Genomic DNA, 12,576 nt, shown 5'->3' with positions numbered 1-12,576 from the left:
CAACATTATAGTTGAAATATATTCGGTCACATGATGCTACTTGAACCAATCACAATACAGGATTTACTCAATGTAGGATATAATACAGTATAGATATCCAACTTCAGATCACTGCAACTCATGGCAGACATGTAGGGGGAGGGGGTTCCAAAGAATATTAGAGCACTTTCCATGGGTTATGCAAAAAGCCAGGTACAGTGCTATGTCAATGCATACATCAATTAACTATAATTAACGTACCTCTCTCTTTGCAAGTAGTACATTAGGAATGATATGGGGCAGACATCTTGCAAGCATTTCCACGACCTCTTGACCCGATGACGCTATGTGGGAAACCTCTTCCAAGAGTCTCGTCTCTGTGGTTTCGACAGGATGAACGACCGTCCCAAGCAAAGCCCTCTGGAATGCTTCAGAAACGTTTCTATGATAAAAATACAACCGTTTGATGACGGGATGTATTTGATATAAATATTTATTAAATGGATTTTTTTTAAATTTAACCACGAGCTAGATAATTTCAAATATACATAATGGTTTGACCAGTTTACTGCTGAATAATGTAATTCCTATGGGCTTTGTACAGGGAAGACAATTTCAGATGGTACATGTAGAATACTAGAATGTATTAATGTGGCCAATAACATGTACATGGATGTAAAGAGCATGGCAGCTGTAATACTTTCTTTAAAATGGAATGCTGCTACCTTAAGCTTAACATTAGTTAAACTTCCAGGATCTTTTACAGTAATAAACCTACTAGCAAAGTTAATTTAAGTGCACTTTACATGGGTAAAACACAAAAGATGCATGTTATAAACAAGTGGGGTTATATGAGAGCATTAGTGGAATGCTTCATTGCATCTAGAACTTTATATATAAGCTGGATAATATGGCCTGTATTCTTAACTTGGGTAATATCTAAACTTTGGTCTAAAGTTGTGGTGGGACTATGGAAAGCCAATTGTGGAGAAAATATCAAACAGTAAAGGTTCAATTCATCAGCTCATTTCAAACTCAAATCATTCATAACTGTACAGGAATAATGACAAAAATCATTTTCTTGACCATTACAGCATCAGGAAAGGGCACAGTCAACTACATAAAAATACCATACAATGTAAACAGATTTCAAAATTTTTGGCTTCGAACAATTTCAGTTAAAACATGGCCTTATGATAAACTGGAATTCAGAAAAAAGCTAATGAAAAAAATGTTCCAGTTCTTACTTCCTCCTTGTCAAATAGCCATCCACCATCTTCTCTTCTGTCTGACCTTCGACCTCTCTGAACTCCTCCTGACCCTCCCCACTCCTCTCATCGCCGTTGACAACCGCATCAATCTCATCCACACCGTCTACTTCATCCTCCTCCTCTCTCCCATCCTCTTCCTCCTCGGGCTGTATATCCCTTAATGCTTCCACCTGATTGGATGATGATGATGAAGGGGGCGTGTCTTCGGTCATCTCCTGGCCAATGGGCTCCCGTCTCTCTCCTCTGTGGTCAGGGTGAAGGGTTGGGTCTTTCATTGGTGATGTGATTGGACTAACCATAGGTGTGGACTGCTTAGGGGCTTTTAGGGATTGGATTTCTCTGTAGAAATAAATGTTCACAAAGTATTAAAAGCATTGATATAGGGTTGGAATATATCTGACATTCTAATCTACTTTTCAAATCACAAAAGAGTAAGTAATGATCATGAGAGGGAAATATAATTTTGTAAATAGGGAACTGGATAGCCAATAAAGACAGTGTAGAAATCATCCAATTTAAAATTTGCATGAGGTAAATAAAGTGTAAATTCAATATTTTATCATTTTACCTGTCATTTTTATTAAATGAAATGTAGAAAATGAATTGATAAAACAGACCTGCAACTCATAAAACATGATAAAATATAAAATGTGGTCCTTTGTCATGTTGTCAATATCAAAATAAAAACTTTTTTAAAGATCAATTCAAGAAAATGTTTTCAAAGACAAGACAATGTGCCACCCTGCCCCTCAAATAAAACACAAACTTTTCAAAGAATTGCAAAGCCTTATTCAACCAACAAATATATTCTATACCAGAGTGTAAACAAATAAATTACCTTTCCATTTTCTCCACAACCATATTAAGTTCAGCTTTCTCTTCTCTAAGCTGTGCAGCTTGCTTCTCAAGACTTTCCATTTCAGCTTCCTGAAATTATGATGATGGAGCGTTATTTATTATTCATGAACAATTTATTAGGATACTTTTATACTTAGGGGATTCTGTTTTTCTAAGGCTTGTTCAGTACAGGTGGAAAGCAATGGGACCATCCCTTCTTATTTTTTTTTATTAGTGAAAAAAAGAAAAAGACAAGAAACAAGTGGAATGGCTTTGGCAGTCTCGCCTGCATCACGCAATTCAATATAGCAATGCTGATTTTGAAAACAAACTATTGAATAATAATTCACAAAAAACACCATTTGTATAATAAATACTAAAATGCATGTAGCTCAGGACAACTTGTGTACAAATTCAATAAATGTTGATAATTAAAGAGACTTTACTGGTTGCCTGGATACAAAAAAATGGCAAACCAATAAAATTCTACGAGAGCATAACATAACTCTTGTGGTCCAAAGTCGTGTGGAAAAAACTCACAACACTGTATATTCAGACTCAATACATATCAAATAAATTGCTCTTTTGTCATAACTATGACGATAATATGTGCATGGAACTGTGGAATTCTTTTTTTTTTCAATTTTGAAGTGTACACTGCATATTTCATTTCACCATGTCTGAACAAAAGATAAATATTGGTGAGCTTTGCCTGCACTGGACAAGGCTTCATAAATAACTGTTTATACATTTCAACCCTACTCACATAATGCTGCCTCTGTTGCTCAATGCTCATGTTAAGGTCCGCCTCCACCGCTTCCGGCTGCTCCTCGTCGATGCTATCCTCCCCACATCCTACATCCTTCATCTCGGGCTTGACGATCACATGACGACTATAGTCTCGGTAGAGGTGCAGAAGATCAGGTGGATGGGGCATGTTCAGACCAACATCATCCCAGTCATCAAAGTCCTTGGAAAATACATGAATATTAATACTTCAACATGAAAATTTGGGACTATATCAAAATATATTCAAAGCTGACTGCTCAGTGATCTTGACAGTCTTCCATATATTTTCCAAGAGATGAGATGACCCTGGCCTATAATCTAGGTTGCAGCTTTTGTCTTTGTCTAAGTTACGAGTCTGATGCACTTACATGAAACGACAGCAAAACGTCTGATACGGAAGACTTCGCACTCTGGATGCGAAGTAGCCACCACCTACATGTATATACTCCAGTTTAGCATTAGTTTTTGTTTTTTGTCAATGAAAGTCCGGTGGCGGTCTTTAGTAATAAAAAAGCCCGCATTGTATCCTGGTCGCAAAGAAAAAAAGAAATCACGCAAGACAGAAGTGAATAGGCAGTGGCTGCTTCACAGCTAAAGTACATAATCTGCATCAGACTTATTGCTGATGTTTCGCACAAAGGCTTCAGACTCATAAAGGCAAAGAGAAAAGTCGCGGCCTTTGCGTAGATTTTAGGCGAAAATGACCTATGCTTTTATTTCATAAATGATTCAGATTATTTCAATTAGTATTGTTTGTTTCACAAATTTTTGGACCTCATTGACAGGATGCAGTTGGATTCACATTTCATTTTCCTGAGTTTTGAAAGTGGGGGGAGGGCTGACCATACTTAAAATCACAATCAAATGGTAGTTTATATGTTTTGGTACAAGTTTATTTCAAAGAAGTGCTCCCTCCCGAAAGCGACCCCTATCTTGTCAAAATGAAATAATAAATAAATGAAACAAACAACAAAAAGTATAAAAATTTGTATCTAATATCAACATATCACCACATCTGGAAAAGAAATTGAAATAGCTCATGATCAATGAAGCATAGAAATAGAAATATTATGGCTTAATGGTCACAGAAAGGTCCAACAACATGCATTATTGCATTTTTTATTCACATAATTATTCACGCAAGACTGACCACAATTTGCAACTAGGTGGAGAACAAATGCTTTTCTCTTTCGTATGATATATACATAGAGCGTGTCCAATCAAAAAATGTTAATGGCACTCTAGATGGGTAAATTATTAAAATGACATTATATTGTTTATGTTTTTACACCCGTAAAGTACAATTCATTTTTTTTTCAATTGGATGAAATTTTATGTGATGTGGTCTAATAATCACAAAGATATGAACATTTTTTCATTACACATCAGGGGGGTGTTTCACAAAGATTTAAGTATGACTTAGAGTCGCACTTAAATGTCTAGTTTCGCGTAGTGTAAAAGGCATGACAGCATTGGTCAGATCATGCCAAGAGGACGCGCACTACTGCGTATTGATCAATAAGATTGCGCGTTGCATATCATGTACGCGTTGACATTTAAGTGCGATCTAAGTCATACTTAAATCTTTGTGAAACACCCCCCAGGAAACCTCTCCATCCAAGTTTTGTATTATGTAGCATGTGAAATGAGGTTCAGCTATTTGCTATCTATTCAAGAAGCCACTGGGGTAAATCTGTATTAGGAATAAGGATTTTTTTTAGTTCAGGACTTGGGGATGACCTATTCATTTATCCCTTCTGATGAATACATGAGATCAAGACAAGGACATGTATTTAAAAATATTTATTTTAATTCATCTCGTTGTAGTTACCTTTAGTAGGCCTACATGCATAATAAACCAATCAATCGATTTTCATGTTTGATTAAGGATATCAATCAAATTTTCTTAGACCTTCAATTAAAAGTAATGGCCCAGCAAGTTGTGGGATGAAAATCTAATGAAGGAAATACAAGAGTAAATGAAGGTGTGATTTGACTATTTGTACTTTTTTCAAGCTAATAATGAAACTTGGATTGAGAGGTTTTTTGATGAGTGCTAAAAAAACCCTCATATCTCTTTGTTTGATGGACCATATTGCATTGAATTTAAGCTAGTTGTATAAAATACATGATAGTTTATGATGATAAAATTATACACAATATGATTTGGTAATTTTCAATTTATACTCATTTAAAGTGCCATTAGCAAGCTGAATATAAATCATTAGATTTTAAGCTAGCTAGGTCAGGAATTCCAATTTCCTCTACTGTTAATTTTTTTTCCTTTATACATGTAGTGTTGTTAATGCATAGTGTACAATTATGTGTAGGGACACTATAAATACATGATAAGGTTCCAGTGATTCACAGAGTTGCACACTATATTTTTATGAGTAGCTTACTGATACAGCCCATTTGGTTCATGTTCCTGTCATGGCACTAACACCTACTGACAATGCACTAATGAAAAGCCACTCAGAGCCCTGAAGAGAATTGGAAATCTGATACACATGCAAATTTCCATTGAGAAGTGGCAGACTTGAAATGCGTAATGGATGCTATGATTGCAAGCATGCATGCTAATATTAATGTATGTGACTATTACATTGGTATCAGGGGGGTTATATATAAACTTAACTCCCTTCCCCCTTCCCTCTCTCTTTCATCTTACATCCTCTGTCTCTCTCTCCTTATATCCCAACTTCATCCTCACCCTTCATTCCAACTCCCCTGCCGTACACTCTCCACCCTCTCTCCTACACTCCTCAACTTTCCTCATTCCTATTTCATTCTCAATTGAATTCCTTCTCTCCCCTTCCCTGCCCTCTCCTCTCTTTCCCTCCTCTATCATTCTCTCACACCTCAACTTTACATGTACCCCTCCCCTATCGATTAATTCCTTCTCTCTTCCCTGTCCTCATCAGCACCACCATTATCATCATCATCGACATTATCATCATCAACATCATCATCATCACCATCATCGTGATCATCATCATCGTCGTCATCATCATCATCATTACCATTATCATCATCATCGTCATCATCATCATCACCATCATCATCATCACCATCGTCATCAGCAACATCATCATGATCATCATGATCATCATCAGCATCATCATCATCGTGGTCGTCATCATCATCATCATAACCATCATCATAGTCATCACTACCACGACTATCCTCACTGTCCTCGCTATCCTCGTTGCAATTGTCATTATCATCATCGCCATCCTCATCACTATCATCACCACAATCTCCAACATCCTCAGCATCATCAATATTATCATCGTCACCATCCTCATCATCATCTTTACATTTCTTACCTGATCTTCATTTTCATCTGCAAATGTGATGGATGTGAGTTTATAGTTATTGTTCATGAGGTATTCATTCACCAGAAAGTTGACTGCTCTCCTTTCAAGAGGCTTGGTGGCTTCCTACAAAAATAAACAAAGGAAGCAAAGGAACAAAAAAAAATGAGTTTGAATAAGCCAATGACCGATTAAATGATAATGATATAAAAAAAAGATTATCATTACTATCTAAGAAATGCATTTCATTTTAACAAAATGGTTTGAAAGAAAAATGTAATTTCATTCGCAATTTGGCATTCCACTTTCGTCAAAATACTACAGAACAAACAAATTCTTCACATTATTGAGAAGCAAATCCCTCATTATCATGTACTTTACACTATATACCAACATGAAACAGGTCTGTGTTGGGTTAAGGCTTCCAATATACATGAATATGCTCTACTCCATAGGGACCATTTCAGACAGGTACGCCATTCAAAGATTGCAACAGAACTAAAAACATTCAGAAATGTACACCTACATGTACCAACTTATAGTTCTGTTGCTTTACAATTTACTTTAAAAAAAAACATAACATGGTTATAGGGTTTGGTCAACTACACATACATGTATGCGTACATGTATCATTGAAATCAAATGTTGTTAAATGTTTTTCTGCATTTAAAGTTGAATTCCAGATCAAATTATCATGATAAGGGGGTGTTTTTCACCCATGAAAGCAAGTTGGCAAAGTGCCAAAAGGTTGAGAGCAACAATCATATTCTGATAGCAATTTACACTGAAATTTGGTTACAGCATGCCATCATGGATATATTATAATTTTTATAATCTTATGAATTATACATATACACATGTCACTGTATTCAATAAGTACCAGTACATGTAAAAGATTCAACATGTGTTACAATTCAAAATGGTCATAAATGTACAGAAACATCTCCATTCCCCTCCCCTTCCCTTTCTCTTGCTCTCTCACTCCAGCTTTCTGACTAATCGAGATCATTGTTGCATACCCAGTTTGTTTAAAACAATGATCAAGAACCAATAAGTCTCATTCTTTTATATTTGTTATCCATTATACATGTATGTATGTAAAAGTTTTACATACTGCATAGTTTTACTATAACTATGAGACAGGGTTCAAATGTGAACAGAGCCCAAATGACTTAAAAGATTTCATACCTCTGCTACAGCTCCCTCCATATCTGTATTGGAATGCACAGGTGATGGAATGTCACTCTCTAAAATATACATAAAAAGAAATCAAGATTGTCCATGGTGAAAATATCTATCAGAGATCGGAAGCTGCTCACGACAGGAATATTCCCCCGCAAGATTTTATCACGATGGCATGCTGAATTCTTTTCAGAATCTTGAATTTCTCTTGGAGTTTATCAAGTACCCCATCTTTTCTCATGACACTGTGTTTTACTTTGAAAAGAGGGGGTTGGAGGAGGGAAGAGGAAGAGACCATACCATGATGTAAGGCATAATGAAGATGGATGATTGAAGAGAGAGAAGGGTATCGGGAAGGGGAGGGGTAGAAGGGGGAAGAGGATGAGAAGATACTACCTATGATGTGAGGCACAATAAAGATGGAGGATTGAAGAGAGAGAAGGGGATTGGGAGGAGTGGGTAGGAGAGGACAGAGAAAGAAGATACCATGTAAGGCACAATAAAGATGGAGGATTAAAGAGAGAGAGAAGGGGGTTGGGAGGGGAGGGGGTAGAAGAGGACAGAGAAAGTTCTACTTTCTTGACTAAGATACCATGTAAGGCACAATAAAGATGGAGGATTGAAAAAGAGAGAATGGGATTGGGAAGGATGGATGTAAAAGATATCATGTAAGGCACACTAGTACAGATGGAGGATTAAAGAGAGAGAGAAGGTAATTGGGAGGGGAGGGGGTAAAAGAGGACAGAGAAAGTTCTACTTCTAAGATACCATGTAAGGCACAATAAAGATGGAGGATTGAAGAGAGAGAGAAGGGGGTTGGGAAGGGGATGGGGCAGAAGAGGACAGAGAAAGTTCTAAGATACCATGATGTAAGGCATAATAAAGATGGAGGATCGAAGAGAGTTGCGATCAGGAAGGGGAGGGGTTAGAAGAGGTCAGAGGGCGGATATCAGAGAAGAGCTGAAGAAATCTAAAAAGGTTAAATCAGAATGAGATGGTAAGTTGAATTGTAGACAGAGATGGGAGATTAAAGATAGAGGAAAGAAGAGAGAGAAGGGTACTAGGAAGGGAAGGGGGTAAAAGAGTGTACAGAGGGAGGAAATCAGGGAATAGCTGAAGAAATCTATAAGACTAAATCAGATTCAGATAAGATTTGAATTGTACATGTAGAAAAATATATTTTTATATAATTAATGGCTCATGTCATCCAAGTTGTTGTGTTAGGTCGGGCAATTGCTTAAACCTGACCATTCGAGGAAAGGGCCCCAGATATTCCCAAAACGTCTGGTCCAGTTTACGAGACCATTCAATAATTTTGTTATGATTTTCATTTAAACATCAGGTAAACTGGAAACCGCCCTTTTAGGAATTTACATGTAGGGGGCCCTTTTCTCGAATGGTCGAGTGAACTGGACCTGACGTTTGGGAATTGAGGTGACCCTTTACTTGAATGCTCGGTTTCACGATTGCCCGACTTGACAACCTGATGTGATAACACAAGCCTAATTAACAATGGCAAAAACATGACAAAACAAAAACAATAAGGATAAACTTCATCATTTTCTACATGGTTCTTACACTACATGTACCTGTCATATTCAATGAAGGCTTGCTCAAAATCAAGAAATATCTCCAGGTACATACAGCAGATGGAGGATCTATACTGATATCAATTCGGATAGATGGAATACACACCCCCTTTTCAGAGAATTCAGATTGACTGGTGAATGGCACATGTACATACTGAGAAATCCTAACAAGCAGATGTCAAGGGTCATTTTACAATCGATCATGTGCCGTTAAAGGGTCACATGATCAAACTGCTGCACTGAACCCCAGGAAGGTAAATTGGTACCTGCTACCTGGCAGGAATTTATTCATTGAATGCAGTGCTTGTAAACTAAAGAACTTCTCTTGTATAATTGCTACAATACAGATACCTGTGAAAAAGAAAGTGTTAGGCACTACTTGCAAACTACATGTAATTATTAAACCAGTAGCTGCAGCATGATGAAGAAAAGAAAGCAGAAAGATTGAATGGAAATATGTGGAGGGAACAAAGATAACAAATATACAGAGCTACCAAGTCTCACGCATTATGCGTGAGACTCAAGCATTCTGGACTCTTGTTCATCCCCTCAAATCTCTGTCTCACGCAACTATCACAGCCTATCCCCATATACATTGTACACAATGTCTGTGATCTCACTCAGATTCACAGAAAGTCTCACGCATAGCTGGTCTTTGAACTTGGCATCTCTGAATATACTGCATTAAAGGGAGGGATATTTTGATACCTTCCCCCTTTCTCATCCCCCACTGAACTCACATGATGATGGAGAGATGAATGTATAACATAGCTTGCAAGGATTTTACCTATAAGATGTTGAATAGAAATTTGATTTTTTTTACATATTCAATCAATGACAATTTAATTTTTAACAGAAAAATCAAACATCAAATGCAATTGCATATACTGTACTTAAAGTCAAGTCCACCCGAGAAAAATGTTGATCTGAATAAATAGAGAAAAATCAAACTAGCAGAATGTTGGAAATTTCATCTAAATCGGATGTAAAATAAGAAAGTTATGGCATTTTAAAGTTTCCCTTATTTTTTACAAAACAGTGATACATGTATGCACAACTCAGTGACATGCAGATGAGTCGGTCGATGATGTCCATCACTCACTATTTCTTTGTTTTTATTGTTTGAATATTTCATTTTTTAAAGATTTGACAATAAGGACAACTTGACTGAACCATATATTATTACATAATGCTAATTCTACATGTTCAGGGAGGAATTAATCGTTGTTTCACTTGACAATGATTGGAAAATTAGAATATTTCATATTTCATATAATAAAATACAAAAGAAATAGTGAGTGGGTGACGTCATCAGTCTCCTCATTTGTATACCGACCAGGATGTGCATATAACTGTTTTGTGAAATAAAGCAAAACTTTAAAATGTCATAACTTTCTTATTTTCCATCTGATTTCGATGAAATTTTCAGTGTTATGTTTATTGGACTTTTCTCTGCTAATTCAAATCAACTTTGTTGGGGTGGACTTGTCTTTTAACACCACAGGTACATTATTTGTGCTGTGCTTTTTTTTTGGGGGGGTACATATTTCTATAAAACTAATACATGCTGGGGTTCATGAGATGTTCTTGCATAATTAATTTTTAATAATAATACTGACAATGATGTTTTATTTACCACGAGTAGCCAATGTAGTTAGGCCCTGCATGCTAAGCACTTAGCAAGAAGGCAGAAGGTACCATTTTATTCAGACTTTGGAATGACTAAGCCAGGGGTCAAACCCTTGACCTCTCGTTCATGGGGCAGGCACTTTACCACTAAGCAACCATGCCTGGTTTTTTATAATAAAATATGTTATTTAAAAATGAAAACATTTGCATCTTCCTCATCAACTCGAGTAATGCCATGTAAATGTTTAATAAATGTAAGTCAAGATTTTATGTTTCTGAATGAGATCTATTCCTGTTCAGAATATCAACATAATTTTTGTGCACACCTTGTATAATGAATTTGTTAAAAGTGTACTTTCAATTTAACATTGATATATAGACTAACCTGCAGCTTCAGTGAGGTTAGCTCGGAGTGATTTGATGGTTTCCCTTGCTTTCCGCAATTCAAACTCCAGAACTGTTAATCTTTCATCCACCTGATTGTTACCATCATCTGAATAACGTGCTAAGTCCAGGGAATCAAATGTTGTTTCACTTGATGTTCGATCTGTGAAATAGATACACAAATACATGTAGGCCTATAGATTCGCTGATCATGATTTTTCCTCAACTGCATTGCGCATTCTTTTAAATAAAGAAACAAGCTTGCATAATATAGCAACATAACATTATTTCTGTTTGATACAACACAAGAAAATATGAAACAGCAACATACATGTAAAACTGACAAGCCTCATATTCATAATTCCACACTGATTGATTGTGTATATATAAAAAATGAAACTTTCACAAAGTTTGTATATTATTATGTAACAGATTTGACTTTTAGATGGTCAGATTTAACTTTATTATCTCAGAGTGGAAGATTGCAAGTAGTATAATTCTTGTCATCACTTAAATGTAATATACAAAAGTATACATGAGACAACAGTAAATGAAAAAAAAATAGGAGAAAAGAAAAGATACATGTCATGTCTGGTTTAGACATAATTTGTAAACATTAACACCATTAATTACAGTACTGGTACTTAAAGGGGAAGTTCACCCTGAAGAAATTTTTTTGTAAAAATACCACAAAAAATAATAAAATATATTGGTGGAGGTTGACGAAAATCCAATCAAAGATTAAGAAAGTTATTATTAATACGAGCAGCTGCCCCTTAAACATGTCAATTTTCTTAATGGTTCATAATGACAATTTTTTTACCTAGGCCAGGAAGTTTCTGAATGTAGTACTAGTAGGCATGATTGAACAGAAAAAAAAATCCCCCCCCCCCCACTCTACATACAATTATTATCATGAAATTGTGCACCATTTCATTACAAAATTACTTCCGCAAATTTCACTGCCCCGATACTCACACAAATTCCCGACTTGAGGAGACCCACCGCGGCCGTCCGCCGACTGTTTCTCAAAGTTCCCCGGGTTGGAGAAGTAATCACGGAGGCGGGGCAGCTGCCGACCATTTTCAGTGAGCTCCGTATGCAATTCCAATGCCGAAAGCAGAAGGTTGTCTTTTAGTAATTTCACCGCTATTGAGTCATAACTCAGTTCTTCTTTGGACCAGGCAGTCTTGGGGGAACCTTCAGATTTGGAGGATGGTCTTGATTTTTCTTCTTCTACCGCAGCAATGATGCTATCCTCAATTTCTCCGTCCTCATCTCCGAAGAACGGATTATAGTCCGCCATGGTTATTTCGCAAAATTTGTTTACACAGCATTTAGAGGGAGTGCATTTTCTTGTTTGATGAAAGATTTCTTTCACGACATGACTCGAAATGTATGCACGGGGGGGTGTAACGTTAGAAAATTAATTTATCCGATAGAGGGCCCGGGGGATGGGGGCTGGGGCTGGACAGTCAGCCTAGGGACATTTGCCAAGTGTTCAGAAAAAAGTGAGTGAAATTCCGTGATTTGGCTAAAAATTCTTCAAATTTGGATGAATTTGAATCTGCTCGATCCGGATCGACATGGCCATGGGCC

At 36.7% G+C, this 12,576-nt stretch overlaps 1 protein-coding gene across 1 annotated transcript in view; it reads right to left on the bottom strand.

Moving 5' to 3' along the window:
• Window positions 1-12,370, bottom strand: part of LOC121409343 (RAB11-binding protein RELCH homolog) — a gene marked incomplete at its 5' end in the record, with an annotated part of 34,404 nt that extends 22,034 nt beyond the window's left edge. Inside the window, 8 exons of the mRNA XM_041601279.1 lie at window positions 241-421; window positions 1,227-1,589; window positions 2,089-2,177; window positions 2,854-3,057; window positions 6,206-6,319; window positions 7,382-7,440; window positions 10,979-11,140; window positions 11,956-12,370. Coding sequence (XP_041457213.1) covers window positions 241-421; window positions 1,227-1,589; window positions 2,089-2,177; window positions 2,854-3,057; window positions 6,206-6,319; window positions 7,382-7,440; window positions 10,979-11,140; window positions 11,956-12,370 — 1,587 coding nt within the window. The remainder of the gene's footprint in view (window positions 1-240; window positions 422-1,226; window positions 1,590-2,088; window positions 2,178-2,853; window positions 3,058-6,205; window positions 6,320-7,381; window positions 7,441-10,978; window positions 11,141-11,955) is intronic.
• Between the last annotated feature and the right edge of the window lie 206 nt (window positions 12,371-12,576).

This window comes from Lytechinus variegatus, chromosome 2, assembly GCF_018143015.1.
Source record: "Lytechinus variegatus isolate NC3 chromosome 2, Lvar_3.0, whole genome shotgun sequence".
NCBI classification, from domain to species: Eukaryota; Metazoa; Echinodermata; class Echinoidea; order Temnopleuroida; family Toxopneustidae; genus Lytechinus; species Lytechinus variegatus.
The sequence above is the reverse complement of the archived record's forward strand: the minus strand, read 5'-3'. Positions and strand labels throughout refer to the sequence as shown.